The 22,185-nt window shown below is 44.7% G+C and overlaps 1 protein-coding gene across 12 annotated transcripts in view; it reads left to right on the top strand.

Moving 5' to 3' along the window:
- The window catches only part of SPTBN1 (spectrin beta, non-erythrocytic 1), a 189,013-nt gene extending 167,028 nt beyond the window's left edge, over positions 1–21,985 (top strand). For 8 of the 12 annotated variants that reach the window (XM_023619102.2, XM_001497029.7, XM_070235498.1 and 5 more), the window contains 12 exons: positions 1,103–1,307; positions 1,701–2,075; positions 6,055–6,299; positions 7,499–7,637; positions 8,426–8,510; positions 10,362–10,558; positions 11,430–11,542; positions 12,254–12,317; positions 16,674–16,912; positions 18,121–18,294; positions 19,804–19,846; positions 20,670–21,985. In XM_023619102.2, coding sequence (XP_023474870.2) covers positions 1,103–1,307; positions 1,701–2,075; positions 6,055–6,299; positions 7,499–7,637; positions 8,426–8,510; positions 10,362–10,558; positions 11,430–11,542; positions 12,254–12,317; positions 16,674–16,912; positions 18,121–18,294; positions 19,804–19,846; positions 20,670–20,888 — 2,098 coding nt within the window. In that variant the 3' untranslated portion in view covers positions 20,889–21,985. Of the gene's footprint in view, positions 1–1,102; positions 1,308–1,700; positions 2,076–6,054; positions 6,300–7,498; positions 7,638–8,425; positions 8,511–10,361; positions 10,559–11,429; positions 11,543–12,253; positions 12,318–13,772; positions 15,902–16,673; positions 16,913–18,120; positions 18,295–19,803; positions 19,847–20,669 lie in introns of all 12 variants that reach the window. The other 4 variants (XR_011426075.1, XR_011426076.1, XR_011426077.1 and 1 more) reach the window with 1 other exon arrangement.
- Positions 21,986–22,185: the final 200 nt, after the last annotated feature.

Here is a 22,185-nt window from a genome sequence, read left to right as displayed (position 1 = left end):
GCCTGTGCTAAATAGGAGGGGTGAGCTGTTCTGTTAGGAAATAGCACTTGTGGGTTAAGTATTTCCTGTTGGTCAAGGCCTTTTTGCGAGGTTATTGGTGTTGAGTCAAAAGTACAGATTGAGTTGTGCAGACACAGGTTATCAAAGCACCTATCCTTGGGTTGAAAAAGTCATCCAGTTTAGGAAAGTCATTATTAGTTTTAAGAGGAGTGGTAGACAAGAATACACGGACCTATAAAACCAGCTCCCGGGAAGAACAAAGTGACACCACCTCCTAACTCTTATACATCAAGTCCTTAGAACACCTTAGGAATAAAAAAAAGAGGTGTGTGTGTCACACTCCCCGACTATGTATCAGGCTCACACACTAACTTCAATGGCAGTTATTTTAGGCTTTCTACGTAACTGCCTTTTGTGACTCAGGAAGGAAAGGGATCGGCTTTGTGCATTGACCAAGGCAAGTTGAGGATGAGGTCAACGGTGTTGGTGTAGCAGGTCCTTCAGGCGTTCATGACCAGGATTCCCAGGAAAGTGGCCTTCCCAGTCTACAGGGACAGGCATCAACAAGACCTTCTTTCTTTGGTTTCCTATTAAGAGACAGTCATTCTGAGGAGAGTTTGGAGGGAGGGGGATGCAGCACTCCCAGGATCCACGAAAGGGGGGCAACAGGGTCTGCCCTCCAGGCAGGGGGAACATACAGCCCAGAGAAGGTAAAGGTAATGGGATATCTTTGTCCCTTCAGCAGCTTGGTACCTGAGAGTGGAAGGCGGCTTCTGGATTTTGCATTAACTTTTAAGATCAGAGGAAATCCTGACTTACAGAGCCAGCAGTACAGATAGCTAGGGTTTCTCTCCCCTCCTTCCATCATTGCAGTCAGGATGGCCTTCGGCCTTAATTAGTATGTTTTTACATGTTGTCTCTTTGTTGCTTGAAGTTGAGGTCAAATTTCAGAGTTTTCTTTTTTAGGCTAAATTGGTTAACTAGAAGTTTCCTTTGAGAAATTTTATATAAGATGCTCTCTTGGCATTTCCACCTCATTTGTTTTCTCCATGAAGAACGTTTGACATTTCAGGTCCTTTTCCCCACACCTCCCCTTTTTCAGTGAGCGCATTAGCATGCGACAGTCCAAAGTGGATAAGCTGTATGCTGGCCTGAAAGACCTTGCCGAAGAGAGGAGAGGCAAACTGGACGAGAGGCACAGGCTGTTCCAGCTCAACCGTGAGGTGGATGACCTGGAGCAGTGGATTGCCGAGAGGGAGGTGGTCGCAGGATCACATGAATTGGGGCAGGACTACGAGCATGTCACGGCAAGTTACTCTGGGCAGAGCGTGAGTGGTTGTGCAATGAGCAGTGGGTATGAAAGGCCATTTGCATTCCTTGTCTGTGAGCACATAAAACACCCTGGACTTGAATCAAAGGTCATGGGGTTTAGTTTCAACTCAGCATTTTTATCACCAGGCTACGTTGACTTAGATTAATCTGTTTAACCTTGCTGTGCTCCCTTCTGTACTAGTGAAATGAGATGGAGCCAGTGCCTTACTCTGCTACAGTGAACAAGAAGGAAGCTTGATTGATGAGACAGGTCTTAGAGCTCAGATCTGTTGTTGAGTCATGCATATTACTCGTTTGTTTTCAAAGAACCTTCACATGATCAAGAAACAGTAGTCTCACTGATTTCTTTCCACTCATCCCCGTGTCAGATGTTACAAGAACGATTCCGGGAATTTGCCCGAGACACAGGGAACATTGGGCAGGAGCGTGTGGATACGGTCAATCACATGGCAGATGAACTCATCAACTCTGGGCACTCAGATGCCGCCACCATCGCCGAGTGGAAGGACGGGCTCAATGAAGCCTGGGCTGACCTCCTGGAGCTCATTGACACAAGAACACAGATTCTGGCTGCCTCCTATGAACTGCATAAGTTTTACCATGATGCGAAGGAGATCTTTGGGCGCATCCAGGACAAACACAAGAAACTCCCCGAGGAGCTTGGGAGAGATCAGAACACAGTGGAGACCTTACAGAGAATGCACACTACTTTTGAGCATGACATCCAGGCTCTGGGCACGCAGGTGGGTGGGGGTGCCGCACGCAGGTGGTGGGGAGGTTTTCTTTCATACAGTGTCTTTGTGTGTCTCTGAGCATCTCTCTTCATTCCTTACCTCCTCAAAGGAATTGCCTCTAAGAATTGCCCAAATTACACGCACACACACACAGTGTTAGAATGTTCCATTTGGGAGATCTTAGACCGTAAAGTTCTACGTTTGCCACATTTGCAGACATTGTTTGATGGACGTCCCCGTGATTAAAATAAACCAGATGCTCACACAAACATTTGCGAGTTACAGTCCTCTCAACAAGAATTCGTATTACGTTAGCATACCATCCAGAATAATTTCCAAAATAACACCTGTTTATTTTGCATCAACCAGGGTCTGAATTATATTTCCAGAAAGACGGAAAACAAGATTCTGTTTTAATGTCCCTTGTCTTTTTCCCCCTAGTATAGAATGGCTAACACTTAGGCTTTCTTTAAAAGATGTTTAGGAAACTGTTAATAATGTAACAGTAAGAATCTGCAGTATAATTACTCTCTAGTTCACTCTCTGTGCAGTTTCTTGTTTAGTCTTATGTCTTTTATTTATTTATTTTTAAATTTATTTATTTTTTTAATTGCAGTAACATTGGATTATAAAGTTTTATAGCTTTCAGATGTACATCATAATATATTTCGAATTCTGTGTAGGTTACATCATGGTCACCACCCAAAAACTAATTATAGTCCATCCCCTCACATGTGAGCCTAATCACCCCTTTTGCCCTCCCCCCTTCTCCTATGGTAACCACCAATCCAATCTCCAATGCTATGTGATTCTTTGTTGTTGTTTTTATCTTCTACTTGTGAGTGAGATCATATGGTATTTGACTTTCTCCCTCTGTCTTATTTCACTCAGCATGATACCCTCAAGGTCCATCCATGTTGTCACAAATGGCCAGATTTCATCATTTCTTATGGCTGAGAGTATTCCATCGTGTATAAATACCACATCTTCTTTATCCATTCATCCCTTGATGGGCACCTAGATTGCTTCCAAGTCTTGGCTATTGTGTATAAATGCTGCAATGAAGGTCTTATGTCTTTTAGATGAAAAATAAATTGCATCTTTTTTTTTTCCTCCCCTAAATTTCACGGTCCAGGAGAAGAGTCAGTTTTATTAAAGATAACCAGCCCTGAGTTTATTAGGAGTTTTGTTCTTGTCTGTTAGGAGCACTTTGATAATCTAGTGCAGGGGAACTTCTGTAGAAGCCCACGTAGTAAATATTTTTGGCTTTGTAGGGCATAATGATCCCTGTTGCAGCTTCTCAGCTCTGCCTTGGTAGCATAAAGCAACCACAGACAGTAGAAAAATAAAGAGGCATAGCTGTGTGCCGGTAAATCTTTGTTTATAAAAGCAGACAGCTCACATTTGACTGTGGGCTGACCTCTGCTAGAGTGCATCAGCCTCACCATTCTTTGGTGTGCTTTGAGATTTTTTCTGTGAAGAGACCACCCTTACCGCCTTTGTCTTCTCACTTCCCCTTAATTTGCCCCTTCTAGAACCAGAGGGACCTTGTTGACAGTTGGAGCTTTATTCAGATTAAGTGGCTTCAACTTTTCCACTGAGGAGGTAGAAGGTGTCTAGGGAATATTTAAGAGAGATACATGGAGTGGCTAAGGGTCTGCATCAAGCAGAATTTAAAGGTGCTCACCATGAACCTTTCCAGTCTTTCCTTCAGAACTGGTGTCCTCCTGTGCTCTGAAAACTTGCCATCCAAAAGCTTGTTGGCTTCATGTTCAGTGGCTTTCATTGCACCTAAGGTCCAGGAGTATAATATGAATGTGTAAGGATCCATCAAGATGCGGTCTGATGGTGGTTAGCACAAGGCTGCAGGAGAAGGGCAGACCCTGGTTGAAGTGGAGCCTGTGGCAAGTTTAATTTATCCCTCTAAGCTTCAGTTCCATAACGCTTTGAGGACTGAGATGTTGTTTGCAAAACGTATGCCACAGCAAGAGCTCCATGAGTGTTCTCTGTTGTTATAACAAAAAAGCTTAGGGGAACTTTTGGAATGCTTAGAGACAGAACACACCTGCCTGACAGCAGGTCTTTCCTCTGATCCTGTAAAATCGTTTACTTTTGAAACTTAAAGAGATTCCAGAGATGATGGAATTGCTCCCTCATTTTTTAATGAAATCCCTTCACCTTGTGAGGCTCAGAGAGATGAGGGAGCCCATGGAGGATCTAGTCACATCCAGGACAGAGATGTACTCCCTCAAAGCCTGCCCATCTCCACCTCATGGTCCCGACTGGGCTGTGCCTTTTACAGCTGTAAGAGTCTGTGTGCCCCTTCTGCAGTCATTGGCCCAGTCCAGGTTATTAGAGCAGAAGGGGAGGCTCTCGGTACAGGCTCCCAAAAGCCAGTGGCGTTTCCTCCCTGGCCTTTTAACTCTTGTATCAGCCTGTCTTGCCACCATTCGTGATCGGGGTCAGTAGTTTACCTCCCCCCAAGCCCTATGTTGTTCATCCTCATCCCCTCTCACCCCACCTGAACCTCCCTACATGGTGTTTGCCCGCGTACTCCCCTCGCAGACATCTGAAAGCTCTCATCATCCAGGATGACTGTCTGCAGACAGTGATCACACAACCCATCAGTAAATGAAGACTGAGTGTACGTTTCCCCACGTGTGTATGTTTGTAATTAGATGTTGTACACATGTATGGTACTACTAATATGTATTTTCTATACATAAAACATAGAAGGAAATTTAAAAGTATAAAATACCCACAGTTATTAGTTTCTGTTACAAGGGCATATTTTCCCCCTACCCCTCACCCCCCAAAAAAGTGAAGCCTATTCTTGTTTTTTCCCCCTTTTTACACAGAAAGTAGACTGTCTGTGCTTTGCTTTTTCCGTTTAGCTGTTATCTTGGGGTACTGTTCATATGAGAATACAGAGCCCTCCCTCATTCTTTTCCATGACTGCATAGGGGCCTCTGGTATGGGTGTGCCATCATTAATTTAACCAGTCCCTCACTGATGGGTATTTACTTTATTTTCAGTCTTCTGCTTTTATAGACGATGCTGCAATAAATAACCTTATGTGTGTTTAATTTCCTAAATGTGCAAGAATGTATATAGGATAAATTCCCCAAAGTGAGGTCATAAAATCAGAAGGTACATGCATTTGTAATTTTGATGGGCGCTGCCCATGCGTTCTGTAGGAGCTGTAACCTATTGTCCTCCCAACAGTGAATCAGCTCACTGGCAGATAAATCGTCTAACTTGAATTTTTGCCAACTATCTACTAGATGAAAAATTACAGTATCTCCTTTTAACATCTTTCCATAAGACCTATTTGCATTTCCTTATGATGCAGTTTTTGAAATTTGAAATTTGAAATTTGGCTGGTTAAAATTTTACCTTGTTAAATATCAGTCAGTTTTTTCAACTACGTTAGATGCTGCATTTTTATGTTTTTCAAGTTGAATTCTCCCATTGTGAGAGCTCTTTACACATGATACGTGTATTGTTTTCAGCAACATCACATAGCAATGGAAAAGGCATTTTCAAAATGTGTTCTTCATGGCAGTTTCTTATTCATGATAAAAACATCATGTTTACCCTAAAGGAGCAGATTAGGTGTTTATTGTTTTAATAAACTATGTCTGGATATGTACCATGTGATTTCTGTTCTGTCTGTATATCCAGGCCACCTCCAGGGGCCCTTTCCTCACCAAAGTCTCCCACCTGCATTCCTGCAGCATTTCATTTGTTTTATTGTTCATGTAGAACTTAATGATGTAGTGCAATACGTTTATAGTAAACTTGGGGTTTTGTGAGTTAGATCTCCCTGATGGAATTGTGAGCTTCTTGGGGGACAAGGGATCCATTTGGACTTGGTTCTTCAGTTAGTGCATAAGCAGACAGCGTGTGATGTGCGTGAAGGGAGTGGTGGGGCGATGGAGAGAAGGCCCAGCCCTCTCACCTGGCTCGTCTCCCCGTGGCTCTGCAGGTGAGGCAACTGCAGGAGGATGCGGCCCGCCTCCAGGCAGCCTATGCGGGTGACAAGGCTGATGACATCCAGAAGCGAGAGAATGAGGTTCTGGAAGCCTGGAAGGCCCTGCTGGATGCTTGTGAGGGCCGCAGGGTGCGGCTGGTGGACACAGGGGACAAGTTCCGCTTCTTCAGCATGGTGCGTGACCTCATGCTATGGATGGAGGATGTCATCCGGCAAATCGAAGCCCAGGAGAAGCCAAGGTAACACTCCTGGCCTCCTGGGCAGGAGGAAATCTGGCTAGTTGACCCCGGTTAATGTGTAGAAGGGATCTTCCAGAGAGAACTGGGGGCCTTACCTGAGAGTTTCAAGGCCAGAGCAGGGGTGGGGAGGAGTTTTTGGGGAGCCACCACTGCTCCAGTCTGCTGCGCGTGGTTACCAAGGAATGAGGGACCCAGTGTTGTCGCGCCCTCCGTGTTTCTCACCCTACCCTGCCCCCGTGTTCCACGCTCACCCTGGCCCTCCTGCCTTTGTCTGTGACCTCATACCTTGGACATAACCAGCTCTACCTCACCATTGGAATAAGATGGCTTTTCTGTGTTCTTTTTCTCTATTAGATTAAAAACCTCTTTATCCGTTTTCATACACGTTACTTAAGGGTGTCTCTTAACCCTCAACATCTGCTGTAATGGCATCTTGAGATTATTTTTTGCTATTCGTTCTATATCTTCTCTTTGGCTATGTTTCATGCAGAGCAGCTAAGAGAAGCTAATAGATGACCAAGCAGCACATATACAACCCCCAGTTCACTCCTGCCAGCCCCAGCCCCTGCTGTAACTGAGAAATGAACTATGCTCCAAAAGAAGAAATATTTTTATAACTACATATATATGTAAAACAACTGTATTTCCTAAATCAAGACTTTTTAGTTCATAGGTTTGATCCGTGAGAAGCTCTCTCAGCTCTACCAATTATTGATTTCTAAGCTGGTTCCTATGCTGTGTCTCTTCATGTCTAAAGAAGGGGGTGGTGTCAGCTGCTCTCTGGAACACGCATCTCCTGAACCTTGGACAGCTAACTCATTGGTGTATGATCGGGGATGCCTGTTATTGCCTCTGTACCTTCTCGAAAAAAGTCTGAATTGCATTTCAAAGTATAAGTTTGAACAGAAATCGAATGGTTTTTCTGGTACCTGCCAAGCAACCATTTTAAATTATTCAGGCGTGCACCACAAAAATGAGGGTAGCCTTATTCTTACTGTTAGGTTGCATAGCTGATCCTGAATTAGACTGTCATTGTGCCTCAGCTCCAGTGACCCAGCCTGAGCTCAGACTGTGAATCAGAACTGAAAGGCAAATTGTGCCGGTGAATAGTGCCTTCAAATTAATTACGTGTTTTGAAACCTACACATTTGTTTGAAAAGCTTGATCTCCTAAAGGAGGTATTATTTGTCTAATTTTAGGGATGTGTCATCTGTTGAATTATTAATGAACAATCATCAAGGTATCAAAGCTGAAATTGATGCCCGTAATGACAGCTTCACAACCTGCATTGAACTTGGGAAATCCCTGCTGGCAAGAAAGCACTACGCATCCGAGGAGGTAGGATGCTGCTTTGCTTAGGGGCCCTGGGATGCACACAGCTGGTGTTCACATGTAAATTGATTTTGTTTAGTGAAGTATGTCTATATGTGTGTGTATGCACATACATACAGAAAGAAATAGCTATTTGCATTCATACACACATACACAGATACATATATTTTGGAATGCCTTCTTTCCTTTGTGTGTAGAGTAAGACAACTTATGCAAGACTCTTGGCACAGAGCCAGTTGATCCCTGGCACAGAAGACAATTGTTGATGCCCCAGGTGCAGGTTTCATCCTCCCACCTTCCTAGGTGCCACCCCTTCTCTGTCACATGTGCCCTAGATCAGTTTGCTCTTTAGTGGATGGTTGCTAGTTCCAGTTAGGGCCGTGGTAGTAAAGAGGTAAGTGGTTAGTCAGTGTGTGGCCCCTTCAGGGGATTCAGTGTTCTCTCAGAGAGGTCAGGGCTTTGCCCCTCTTGCTGGCCCTCTCTTCCTTAGCGTGCTCGCTGAAGGGAGCCCCCGAGTCCAGAGGGGGCTCAGTGCGTTGTTGGCCTCCTCACGACAAAGCTGCTTTCAGTGGAGCCCAGCCTTCCTGTCAGCCCCTTCTGGAAGGAAGGTTGCCATGCTTTTCTCTCCTATCCCAGTACACAGATAGACTGAGCAGTCCTTAGATATTTCCTGGTTTAGTGGTAGTCTCCACAAAAAATGTATTTTTCTTACATGAAGTGGCTTATCAAGGGGAAGGCTAGGAGGATGTGGTACATTCTATTAAGATGTCCTCGTGGTCCTTCTTTTCTCACAGATCAAGGAAAAGTTACTGCAGTTGACAGAAAAGAGAAAAGAAATGATTGACAAGTGGGAAGACCGATGGGAATGGTTAAGACTGAGTAAGGACGTACTTAATCTTTTTACTCTCTTTGGGGGTCCATTGAAAGTACGCAAGTTTATTTTCCTGCTTTAATCGATTTGATGTGATGTTATCACTTAATGATTTTAGGAGTTCTAAATGCTTCTTTTTTAATGCCCTATTTCACACTTTCATGCTAAATATTTTTAAGTAGTTTCCTGTGGCATATTCTTTATTCTTCTTCCCATGACTGATCTCAGTGTCGGAAGTGGGATTTGGATGCTCTTAAGGAGCAGCATGGGATGAGAGAATTCCGTGTCCCTCTGGGAGAGTGTGGGTAAAAGCCTTCTCCTCCACTTGTCTTTAAGAAGAATTATTACTGCAGAGTCAAGAAGCTGGAAAGGTGGCCTGATTAGGTCTTATATTTGGTGCTCTTGGTAGAAGATTGATAACAAAGTAAAAGGTAACAAATATCGAGGTTTTGCAGTGAAACGGGCATTCCTCTAAGTGTTTTATCTATTTTTCTGTATTTACTCTCCACGATGACCCTCTGAGGTAGATTCTATTTTTAATCTTATAAAGGAACATGTGAGCTAACACAGAGTTTATAATTTGCAGTATTGGGGATAGTGCTTAATAATCGGTATGAATGCTGAAAGTGGTAGGCCAACTCAAGTGTTATTTACCATCTTTGCCATTCTGTGTTTGGGGCTCTGGGCTCTGTCCTTGTGTTGTAACCATATACTCAGACACCAAGGGTGCTTACTAGAAACGATCTTAAAGGTGTGTTTTTACCTAGTGAAAGCACGTTACTCTTTTGGGCCCACAGCCCTTTTTGAAAAGAAATCCACTCTTGACAATTCTTTGGATGAAGATTTGGTCTATAAATTTTAAGAATTCCTGGGCAGGCACAGCTCAGCAAAACCCCTAGTACCCCCACTGTGAACTAGGCACCAGGTGAATGCTGGGTGTACAGAATGAGGTGACAGTCCCTGGTGCAATGGTGGCATCATCTCATGGCAATGTTGGGGGCCACCAGGGTGATGAAAAGAGACAACTGGCAGTTCCTGGGGTTACTGATGCTGCCTGCAGTCCATTTCTTATCTGAATGACCCCCAGCACTGCTGCTTGAGATGCAGTGAAAATTCGTGTTAGCCACAGTGCGAAGCCGCTTCTGACTGGCCTTCTCATAACCAGTGGAAGCCATGCTGCTTCCTCACATGTGGAGGCACAGGACGAATAAAGCAAAAGCCTTGGCCCCTATTGTCGCCATTTTCTGCAGTGCTCCCCACATCCTTCCCTCCCTCTCAACTCCACAAAATAAAACATAGGACCAGCACCCCATAAAGAGTGGTTTAAGAATGCCTGCTCCATCAACGTGATCTGGTTGTTACGTGGCTTGTGAATTCCTGCAGGGCTCTGAGGCTTACTTCATGGAAGTGGGCTGAGTGAGCAGAGCACACCCTCTCGGCCTGCGTTGTCCAGTCTGGAAGTCACTGTCTACATGTGGCTCCTGAGAACTTGAAATGTGGCCAGTCCAAATTGAGATGTGCTTTAAGGATAAAATACACATCAGATTTCAAAGATGGAAGAAAAAAGAATGAAACATCTCAATAATTTTTTATACTGATTACATGTTGCATTGATAACAGTTTGATATATCATGTTGTCTACAATGTGCTTTTGAAATTACTTTTACCTGTTTATTTTTAATGTGGCTGCTGGAAAAGTTAAAGTTGCATGTGTAGCTCACATTACATTTATGTTGGACAGCACTGATCGACACTAGACTATAAACTAGTTGTGCAGGCAGCTGCCACCAGAGGGCAGTGCCATCCCTTACTGCCACATCCCACTGCTCACGAGCCCTCACTCTTGGTACCCTATGCAGTTTTGGAGGTCCATCAGTTCTCAAGGGACGCCAGTGTGGCCGAGGCTTGGCTGCTCGGACAGGAGCCATACCTATCCAGCAGAGAAATAGGCCAGAGTGTGGACGAGGTGGAGAAGCTCATCAAGCGCCATGAGGCTTTTGAAAAGTCTGCAGCAACCTGGGACGAGAGGTTCTCTGCCCTGGAAAGGCTGACGACGGTAAGTGGCCGCTGGACGCCGGACACTCAGCCTCTTCGTTCTTATAGACAGCCTCTTCTTTCTGCCTGCCTCCTAGACCAGGGAATTCACATTACTACTCTGTTTTCTTCCTGAAATTGGTGGCTCTCTTGGCACAGCACCTGGGTGACTGTCCAGGGCTCCCAGCCCCTCAGTCACATCCTGGGCATCTTGATTTTGGATCACTTATCATAGTGTCCTGCCTGGGAGTCAGTTGATTGGGCTTTGCTTTTCTCTTCGGATCTGCTTTTCCTCCCATATCTAATAGAAGCTTTGTTTCTAGGGAGCATAGCCTTTTAATTCTGTTTAAAATTTCAGGATTAGAGTTCCCGTCAAGTCATAGCTTGATCCTAGACCATTGAAAATTCTCCCGTTGCCTGATCACCTCTTCTGCCCACATTTGGCTGATCACAAATTCTTACCACAGCACAGGAAGCTTCCTTGAGAATTCCTGCAGCCCTGTCTCAGTGGAGTTTGTCTGAGCTCTGATGGGAGGTCCAGCACAGAGCCACATGCTCAGGTTCTTTCTTCCTGAGCCGAGTTGATAGCGGCATAGTTCACTTAGAAATTAAACCCGGTGTCCTAGGGGCCACACAAACGACTGATAGGGATCTACCAGCCCATGGAATAGACCTGTTTCATCACTCACACCTCTGTTTCTTGTAGTTTCGGGGTTGTAGCTGCAGTTCCTGTCACCTTAGTGCCATTTTGCTTAGGGTGTTAGAGCTTCTAGTTGTCCAGTATGATCCAGTGTGGAAAACTCGGACAAGAAGACTTCCTGGGTTCGTCTAGAGCCCTTTCCTTAAAAGAGAGAGTTTGGGGCTCTGCTGAACGTCACTGTGTTCTCCCTCAGTTGGAGTTACTGGAAGTGCGCAGACAGCAAGAGGAAGAGGAGAGGAAGAGGCGGCCGCCTTCTCCTGAGCCGAGCACGAGGGCTTCCGAGGAGGCCGAGTCCCAGCAGCAGTGGTGAGTGGCAGGCAGCGGCGCTGCTGGAACCTGAGCTGCAGGGACGAGTGAGGTCTGGGGGCGTCTGTCTAAGCTTGTGCTTCACTAGGCCTAGCCACATGCCCTTCCGCTTAATTCTTCTGTAGAATATTTAGAATCTGTATGGTCATCCCTGGGTAACATCTGAGAACACTGACTTGTCCACGGTCACATTGCTGTGCAGGCGGCAGAAGTGGAATGTAGACAGCACCCTCTCTACTGCACACGCACGCGTGTGTGTGTACACTCACACGCACTCAGAATTTCCATGCTATTAAATGGATGGAGGGAACCACCTAGATTTCAGGCCAGTGATTTTGTGGTGATGCTTTTTGAAAGTTCTTTGTGGCATCACATGAAGGACAGAAGTTATTCTCTATTTCTGAAAGGCTAGTTATTTTGCTGTGCTAAGAGCTCCCTGACAGCCACTCATGCTGCCTGCATGCGGGGAGGGGCGTGCCTGTAGTCTTATTCTCTAGCTAGCGTCTGAAACACCTGGAAAGGTTTTTTTTTAATATAAAAGTTGTATTATGTAGAGGAAGGTTGTGTATGTTTTTCTGAGAGAAAACCTGTAATCAAATTGATGTTCTCACCCATCCTCTCTTACCATTTTTCTCTTTCTCCTCTTTTCTTCTTCCTTCCTCTCCCTCCCTCCCTCCCCTCCTCTGTCTTCTTTCCCCCTTTGCCTAACAGGGATACTTCCAAAGGAGAGCAAGTTTCCCAGAATGGTTTGCCGGCTGAACAGGGATCTCCACGGGTTAGTTATCGCTCTCAAACCTACCAAAACTACAAAAACTTTAATAGCAGACGGACAGCCAGTGACCAGCCGTGGTCTGGACTGTGAAGTTCACTACCATTTGTCAAGAACCATTCTTTCCAAATCCTGTTGATTTGACCTTTTGGCTTCCACTTCACCCACGGTGTTAAAATTTTACTTAATTCATAGACTTCCTTGGTTTCATATTTGTTTGCATTTAATTCATGTTTATTTGAGTCTTTTAACTGATGGATGCTCAGTTGCCGTAAAGCAACATGCTTATTTTTTGTTTATTTATTGTGAGCTTTTTACTTTATTAAGATTTTACAGCGAAAACCTTACATGAGTAATTGAAATTAAATGAGATTACAGCAAAATGAAGAAGAGAACTAGAATCCGACAGGTACGACACATCCAGTTATACTAACAGGGTGCAGTACTGCGCTGTACATAGCCCCTTTATTAACCTGCACTAGTTTACTCGTAACTAGGAAGACTGGGGTATGAGGAGGGAGACTTGAAATGTTAAGGTTACAAGCTAAAGTCAGCTGAGTAACATTCCATTCAGGCTGCGTTCATTCATCAACAATGACAAAGAAAGGGAAGGAGAATCTACTTGGGAAGGTGTTTTCATGTTTAGGCGTAGAATCTCAAACGTTTTGAGATCTGCAGATCATTTATTACTCTTTGCAAACCAGCTCCTCCTTTATTTTTTTCTGCCAAGTCCTGAATTGAGGATTCTAGGCTTCTTTGCAGCAGATAATGCAGCCAGCCTCGGGAATAAAATGCCCACTGACTGCTGCTGCCACCTTTGTCGTGGTCACGGTCAGCACCGCTGGGACAAGGGACGTGGCAGGTGACAGCTGTTGCCAGCATCTGTCAGAGGCCTGCCTACCAGACTTCCAGGCCTCTCCATTCAGTTGATGACTTCAGGGTGTCAAACTATTTAAATTTTTCAAACAAATGGAACAAAAGCCATTCTGGTTCACCCTGGTTACTTGAAGGATGTGCTTGGTGGACCACCCTGGGAGCAGTTGCGTGCCTCCTGGCTTCCGAAGAAATTTTAGAGTCTCTGTAGACAGAAACTCTGTTGTATGTCTCCGCCGTGTGTACGGATCTTCTGATTCGTTTTTCATTTCTTGGGACTCTCTGTGGAGTTCTCTAGTAAGGAGTCTTTTAGGTTGGGATTTATCAGACCACCAGCAGGGGTTGAAAATGTTTTCACAGAAATTCTATTCCTTAGGAATAGAAGTTAATGAAAGAGGTGATTTCCTGGTACTCGTAAAGACAAAACCAAATCCATGTTACATCAAAGCCTTGTGGGACGTTCACTTGCTCATTTGCCATATTTAGATGTTAGTGGAATTAGAAACCTGTATTGATATGTGTTCTCCATGAGTTAAGTCTAATTTGTCTTTTCATTTCATGATGCATGTCTTTTTTTTCTTTTGTCAGGATAACATCATGTAGCATCTTGTTTGTTTTTCCTTATTTCTATGTACATATCTATCTACTTGTGACTGTAGATGGGTATATAGATAGATGCCAAGCTTCTTATGTTCTCGGGGTAATGTGCACCATTATTGGGTCTCTGCCTTAAATACACCAAAATCCGTTTTAGAAAAAAACCAGTGCTTCATCTTTGATCTTTAGGGAGCCCTGACGTGTGTTTCTGGCTCCAAATTATATGTGTCACTGATCTATATGTATATATGTGATGTTTCCATATATATGTTTAAATTTTATATCATCAGGACTAATGCCCAATTTTATGCTTTTTGTATTCAGAAGACCAAAAAAAAAAAGGAACCACATAAACACACAGGGAAGGAGCGCTGTGATGTTTTTGGCATTTGTTCTCATGCCTGTTTTTATCTAGATTTTTAAATTGTAGCTTGCCAGAGCAAATTTTTAATTACGATTGGATTGTGTCGGAAGAAGAAAAGCCTTTTCACTCTTTTGAGTTAACGATGCAGAGACTCAAGTTAATGAACTTGGAAATAGCGTTGCTTCGTGCACTTAGAAAACCAATCAGGTGTTTCTTGTGCTACTAGTTGTCACGTTGCATTTATGTTCACCTCCTGATTTAAACATCTCAGGTGTACCCGGCCACTAAAGCACTCTGGACTAATCGCTCAAGAGAAGCACCGTGGGGTGGGGCCGGGGTGGATCCTCGTGTACCCACCGTCTGGTCGTAGCACTATGATTTGCTTTGATGTCTGTCTCTAGTGGTGTGTTGTCTGTTGGCATGCTTAAGCACATGTCCATTAAAATTCATTTTGTTCCTTTTATTTTCCTTGTTTTCTTGATTAGTAATTCATTTGCATAAACATTAATTATCTCTGCATACTGGTTTGGGGTTTTCTCTTTCCTTCTAACTCTAAAGAAAAAAATTTTTGCTGCAGAATTTCCCCCAGAAGAGGTTCCCCTGGTCTTCACCTATGTTTGAAGTCCGACCAAGTGCTATAAATTTTAGCCTTTTTCCAGTAAACGTTCGTCTATCCAGGTCATTGCTGTCACTAGCAGTTTGCGAGCACCACCTGCAGCACTAATTTTTTTTTAACCTGGTTTCTAGACACACTAACCTCATGTCTCCCTAGACTCACACCTGGCACAGGCCTTCCAGACCAAACTCCTGCTTCCTCCCCATCAGAAGTTTCTTGAAATCAGAAGAACAGATTTGTCAACTTTAAAATCTACTCACTGTCTTTTGACTCAGGATTTTGTTTTTTTGGTGGTGATTTTTCTCTCCTGCATCTCTCCATTAAAAGTGAAAGGAAGGAGAGAAATATTTGAATAGCCTATTGCTCGTAAGCACGTGTCCACAGGCTGTCACTTGCAAGGCCAGGATAATCACCCATGCCTTTTTGCCCTAAGAATCTACTTTCCACATTGTTATGTGGGTGAAGGGTTGCAGTCAAAAACACCCTTAAATTGCATAGCCTCTAGTCTCACCCTAAACTCTGATGCTAATGGTGGTAGTTTGCACAGATGGAATATAAACTTGTAACTCCCACTCAGCCACTTAGATAAGACCTAAAGGAGAGACCCAGTTCTGAGAGTTGACATATCTGAGTGTTCAAGCAGTGGTGGCCAGTCTAGTGTTTATCCTGTTGAGGTTGTTGCTGCTAATTCAGTGTCATTTTGGTTCTGGGCAGCAGTGATGGGGGACGTATCTAATGAGCGTGCCATTGACACCTCCATGTTTGTCCGCGTACGAAGGGTGCAGGTTGTCTGTAATCCACTAAAGCGTCAGCCTCACCCACCCAGCTTTAGTAACTCGCTAATCCCACGCCCTGGGTATATCAGCCAGGGGCTGCTACAGTTCATGGTACACAGTTGATGGTACACAGGCTGAAAGTGATAATGAATCAAGACCCTACTGCATTTCCCAAGCCGAAAAGCCATGAGCGTTACAATATAAATGAGCTTGGGAAGAAACAGCTCCCGAAGACGTCTCCAGCCTGAAGGGTCAGAGCCGCTGGAAGCCTGGCTGTCTCTGGGCTTTCTCGTCTCAGTGCAGCAAGGCACCGTGATCAACCAACACGTGATGGGGAAGGCCCTGGTTCTGTCTTTGTTTGGGGGTAAATAGCTGTGTGGTGTTGAGTGACTGTGATTGGCTTTTCCAGCTCCTTTAACACAAACTACAACCCACTCACGATACAACTTCGGCAGATGTGGTTAAAACAATGTTTGTTGACTTGCCTCATTTCCTTCCAGCTCTTAAGTTCCAAAGTCTAACTGGGATGGTAGATGCGAAATGCATGATTGTCATCCTAATTTCTGCATGTGTTTATGACGATGTGTTGAGGGGAGGGGGAGGAGAGCCAGAGAGCATTTTCAGAAACGAAACGTCTTTCCTTGTCTTACTTTGGGGGAATGCTGTGTAGCTCTGATAGAGTTGTCTATCGATCTGTTTGTGAATGCCCTTTCGCTTAAACTTCCAGCCCTTCTGGTGGCGTCCTTGGTTGTAAGGTGGCTGCTGTATAACGTCCACTCTCTCATATTTAATATGTGTGATTGTTACCGTTGTCCTTTTGTTTTAAAGTAACCACAAGAGGAAATGATCTGAGTTATATTAGTGAAAATGGATTGATCAGAGGAGCAGAGTGCAGTAAAACTCATACTGGCATTTCGCTTTTCTCATATCCCCATAAACGGGCGGGTATTAATCCATTCCCACCTTCTAATGTCCTTGGTGTCCAGCTGGCTTTGTGGGATGTGCAATGGTTTTACTGTACTGCCTCGATCTGTGCCAGGCATTTATACACAGCCACGTGTGCGAGTCAGTTAGAGCGTATGTGATCACTGCCGTGGCTCTCGGGGTTAGCTGAATGGCCTCTCCGCTGTCCCTAGATGGCAGAAACGGCAGACACAAGCGAAATGGTCAACGGTGCTGCCGAACAGAGGACGAGCTCGAAAGAGTCCAGCCCCATCCCCTCCCCCACCTCCGACCGCAAAGCCAAGACTGCCCTCCCGCCCCAGAGTGCCGCCACCTTGCCAGCCAGAGCCCAGGAGACGCCTTCGGCCCAGATGGAAGGCTTCCTGAATCGGAAGCACGAGTGGGAGGCCCACAACAAGAAAGCCTCAAGCAGGTAATGACAGCAAAGTCCGGGGCATTAAGATGCGAAGTCAGCCCGTTAAAGGTTGAGGCGGGTCGGTCTTGAGTTGAAAGGGGAGTGTGTGTTCATGTCCTTGGTTTATTCTGTAGCTTCCTGGGCATCACGTGATTCTTAGGACTGACAGTGGAAAGTTGGAGTAGAGCGCGTCTTACTCACTGAGAGAAGAGTCAAGTGTGGATGGAAATAGCAAAAAGAGGCCTTAGTAGTTCATCCTGAGAAGGAGTGCTGCTAGTTTGAGGTTGCGGAGTCTTCCCTAAAGCGAGATGATTTCATTGTAGGATTCCTCCTCGTGGGATTTTTTAAGACATTCATCATTCCCCCTGCCTTATCTCCATATCAGTCTTCAGCATCTCCCAGTAGTCCTGCTTCCATTATCTCTATTTTACAGCTGAGGAGACTGAGGCTCTGGAAGCTTATGGAAGTTTACTCTCTGTAGAAACCCTAGTAAATGGCATAGCTGGGATAAAACTCTTATCTGACTCCACAGCCTGTGTGCTTAACCAGCAGACCAAACTGCCTGGGGCCACCATGTGGTTATGCAGGTTGTACACCAGACCAGGGAATCCCGTCTAAGAGCTGCCATCCGTGTTGAGGACAGCATGGATTTGTTAATACAGGCAGGCAGCAGTAAAGTGTCTTGTTCTTATAAAATCAGTATATTATGATAGTTTGCTGTATGATGGGGGAAAGCCACCTTTTTCTAATTGATCCAAAGATTCCTAAGTGCTAATGGCCCTGGATCTGCCTCCTGTCAGGTTGCCAAGCCACATCAAGAATGGAGCTGAGGTGGAAATGCTGCTTAAGGCCAGGCATGTTTCACTGAAGGAGCCTGGCCTGTATCCCCTTACCACAAGAGGGTACTACAGCAAAGAGTACCAAACACCGACAAAATCTTTCCCGTCAGAGCCAAGAGTGCCTGTATGTAATAGAAGAGGGAACCATGTTTTTCTGCAAATATGGAGAGAGAGGTAGCCCTCAGAAGCCTGCCACCACAGCAGCATGTGGCTGTCCCGAGAGTCCACGGAGGAATTTTGTGCCACTGTCTATTTTTAGTAGGATTTAGGAAGGACTCTTAACAAGGGGTCAAACCATGTCTGAGGACCATTTTCATATTAATCAGATTCTTAACTCTTTAAGGGAGTGTGGTGTAGCACTTTGACGTTCCTTTCTTAACTGCTCAGGTCCTGGCACAATGTTTATTGTGTCATAAATAACCAAGAAATGGGTTTCTACAAAGATGCAAAGACCGCTGCTTCCGGAATTCCCTACCACAGCGAGGTCCCTGTGAGTTTGAAAGAAGCCGTCTGTGAAGTGGCCCTTGATTACAAGAAGAAGAAGCACGTGTTCAAGCTCAGGTGAGAGTTGTCGCTTTGTGGTTGCCGGCGGGTGGGGGCGTGTTCATTTTCACTCTGGGCCTTGATTTTCTTAGATAGACACTGTGGTTGGTTGGTTCCTTTCTCTGCCATTTAAAAAACCAATAAGTGACAAACCAGTTTGGCACACATCTCGGTTAGGGTCTTTGGGGATGTGGCCAGTCACCGGCGTCCCTGTGGTTAACAGCATAGCTGAACATTGAGGAAAAGGGGCTTTTGTTTTTATAAGCTAGAACTTCCTGTTCCCTCAGACAAGGTGAGCAAGTTATATTTCATAATTTAAGGGAAGCTTAGAAAAATAGTTTCCCCGTTTTTGCAGCTTATCCAGACCCAGGAGATGCTATTCTTTGCTTATGAATTATCTGGAGATGGGTTAAATGAGTCATCCTGGAGCCAGATGGAGACAAACAGGAAGTGTGTGTGCTCCCCTGACTCGCCCAGCAGATGTTCCCAGTGCCTCTGGAACCATCTAATTCCAAATGTCTCTACCCTGGAGAACACATACACCTCCCCACAGAGAGGATCCAGGCTCAGAAGTTCTGCTTGTGCTTGGAAATGGGCAGAAAAACCATTTTATCTTTTAAAAATGTAAAAAGTAAACATGTTAGTGGTTAGGACATTACTTAAAGTAGTTTAATACTAATTTGATCTGTTGCTTTGAGATCTGAAAAGCTTTGGCCTCCAGTGATGTGTGTGTCTCGTGCCAGTTGGACTAGCCAAGGATTGCAAATGGTGTGATTTATTGAGCTCTGTTGACGAGCGCTGGAGCAGGCTCTTCGGGACTTGGAACATGTTACATTTTGTAAGACAAGGCGCAGACAGCCTGGCTCCCTGGCTGCCTCCCCCTTTGTACTCCATGATGCAGCTTCAGAGGGTCAGGATATTGGCAAAGAGCACTTACCCTCCTCCACCCTGGCAACACCCCCTTCCTCTTGACAGCGGTGGAGTGAATGACTGAGCCCTCCACGCCAGTGACCTCTTGGTGTCACAGTGATGGCCTCCCCAGGGCAGTTTCTTTCCCTCTGAGACATACATGGAAAGAGAAATCTAGGAGACCTTTTCTGTACATCTGTTCAGAAACTCTGGTATTTTTAAATGTGGGGGATACAAGCTCAGTAGCAGAATTTCAAAAAGGCTCATAATTTTTAAAGAGATTTCTCTTGACTTGAGTTTAGAGCAGTGATCAGGATCCAAGTGATCGTTGCCAAAACAAAGCCAGATGTTGATACGTTTGGGACTTTTTCGATTCTTCCAGTGGATTGAAACACTGAGTTGCCTATGTATGTTATACTGGCCCAATTATATGGCTTCTTGAGTCCAGGGAGCCACTGCTGGGCCTGTGTGGGTCACAGGCACAGTTGGTGATGTGTGCAGAGCTCTGACGAGCCATCTGGTATGATTCTGTGGCCTGCTTGTATCCCACATAGGAAAGTTGGGGGATTTTTTTTTTTTAAGTTATATCGTGACTTACTTTCTTTTTTCAAATTACAGGCTAAATGATGGCAATGAGTACCTCTTCCAAGCCAAAGATGATGTAAGTTTCTAAGATTCATTTCTCCCAGATATTTAAGAGTTCGCAAGTGTTTGTGGCATGATAAGTTTCATTTATGATGTTCTTCAATAAATAATGGTCAGCGATGGCTTCTGTCATCTAGGCTTCACCGTCACTAACTCTAGAAGGTGTTCACTTATGTCTCTAGGAGGCAGGGAATGTCATTTCCCTGTCTCCTTGGCCATGGCAGGAGAGCTAATGCAGGGTCCGTTGAAGTCCACAGAGGAAACCTTCCCCACCCCCTCCCAGTATATGAGGCACAGCGAGGTGGTCCCAGGGCCAGACGTGGATCCTGAAGCCCAGGCAGGAGTCTCCTCTCTGTACCCCACTGCCTTTAACCAGCCATTCAGGGTTGTGCTCCACCTTGAGGGGAGAGAGGGTCAACTGATGAGAAAACAACATGTGCTTTAAATTTTAGAAAGCAACTTCTATTAAATTTATACAATGTTATATGTCAAATATATTTCAATAGAAAAAAAGGAAAGTCAACTTTTCAGAGTGGGTCCTGACACCCCACAGATGGAGCTCTTGCAGGTTTGTAGGACCATATACTGGAGTGATGACCTTCAGGGTCTGTAAACTGAATTCTCGTGAGAGTTGAACCATGTTCACTCTACGTATGATAAAGCAGAGGTTCATTTGGGAATTGCTTACCCCTCAGTTAGCCAGATGCCTCTGTCAGCCAGACGCATTGTTCCCTAGCCTTCCAGCCAACAGAGGCTCGTATGGTCATCCAGGTGGAGCAAGAGCATCTCCTGCCCAAGCCGCTTAGTTGAGTCTCACCTGTGCCTCCCCATTTGTCCAGGAGGAAATGAACACATGGATCCAGGCCATCTCCTCCGCCATCTCCTCCGATAAATACGAGGTGTCTGCCAGCACCCAGAGCACGCCAGCATCTAGCCGGGCACAGACCTTGCCCACCAGCGTTGTCACCATCACCAGCGAGTCCAGTCCCGGCAAGCGGGAAAAGGACAAAGAGAAAGACAAAGAGAAGCGGTTCAGCATTTTTGGCAAAAAGAAGTGAACTCCTTTCCTTCATCTCCTGCCCTTCTCTTACCTTTTCAGTGAAATTCCAGCATGCGAGCTCAAAACCAACACATTGCTCTCTGTGCCTAATGTTCCTCAATGTGGTGATTTCCTTTTTTTTTTTTAATTTATAGAGCATTTCTTGGGGGGATGGGGAACATACCCCTAAACACTTTATCTCCAAGTTACAAAAGTTTGAGGTGCAGAGGGCAGACCAGATTTTTTTTAATGAAATTCTATAGATTAGATCTCAATATTTAAACTGTTCCTCAATTTTGTGAGGCTGTGTTGGAAATAACCTGCCTCTAGTGCTGTTGGTATGCAGGGCAGCGGTGCTTAAACAATATTTCCTGTGCTCACCAGAGACAAAACGTACCAATTTCCTGACACCATTCTCTTCCATTTGCTCCCAGTGGTTTCCTTGAGTCTTGACTATTAGAAGTGCCCACGATGGGTCTTACCTTGATTAAACAGATCGTGTATTAAGATCTGCTGCAGCCATAGTGCAGCTCCATGTTAACTCTACAGACCAAACCGTTTGTATCTGGCATCACTTACTAACACACGACATGCAGCTTTCTGCATCAACCGCGACGATGGTTCAGAATGTCGGGATACAAGAAGGAATAGAAAACTGATAACTGTTTTAAATAATCTGTAATTTCAATTTTTTTTTGCTGAAATACATTATATTGTATGTTTGAGATAATTCTAGTACAAAGTATAATAAAACTAGATGTATAATAAACCCTTTAAATCATTGGTAAGTGTACAAGTGGAACTGAAGCATTTACTGGACAAAGTAATGTTACTCTAATGGTTACTTGCTCGTGCGTTGCCACACTGTGTTATAATTTGCTTCATTACCTTGCTATTTGATACATAGTGTGCATTTCTCTGTCACTGTAACGATTGTAATGACAAATTTTCATCTTACTGCACAATCAAAATGGCATTGATAGGAATGAACTCCGAGGCTGGGCCTGAGCAGGGAGGTGGTCCCTCAGGCCTGGTGCTCAGTCGTATGACCTGTACCTCTCCACTTTTGCCCTATCTGTTAAATATATGCTATGTCATTAAATGCTTTTAAATCTAGCACGGTGGGTCATTATTGTTTTTCTCTCCTGCGTGCACGCTATGTAGGGCTATGTAGGGAAATTGCAAAGCGAGAAATAGCTAACGGGAAACCTTGGACGGTCCATCTGGGTTCCTGCTCTGTGCTGTTGGGCATGGATGATGCAGCGGCTTTGAAACTCCTGCAAACAGAATAATAAGCATGGAACGTTTTTCAGCTC

The sequence above is a fragment of the Equus caballus genome, chromosome 15 (assembly GCF_041296265.1).
Source record: "Equus caballus isolate H_3958 breed thoroughbred chromosome 15, TB-T2T, whole genome shotgun sequence".
NCBI lineage: Eukaryota > Metazoa > Chordata > Mammalia > Perissodactyla > Equidae > Equus > Equus caballus.
Note: the sequence above shows the minus strand (reverse complement) of the source record. Positions and strands in the feature narration are given on the sequence as shown.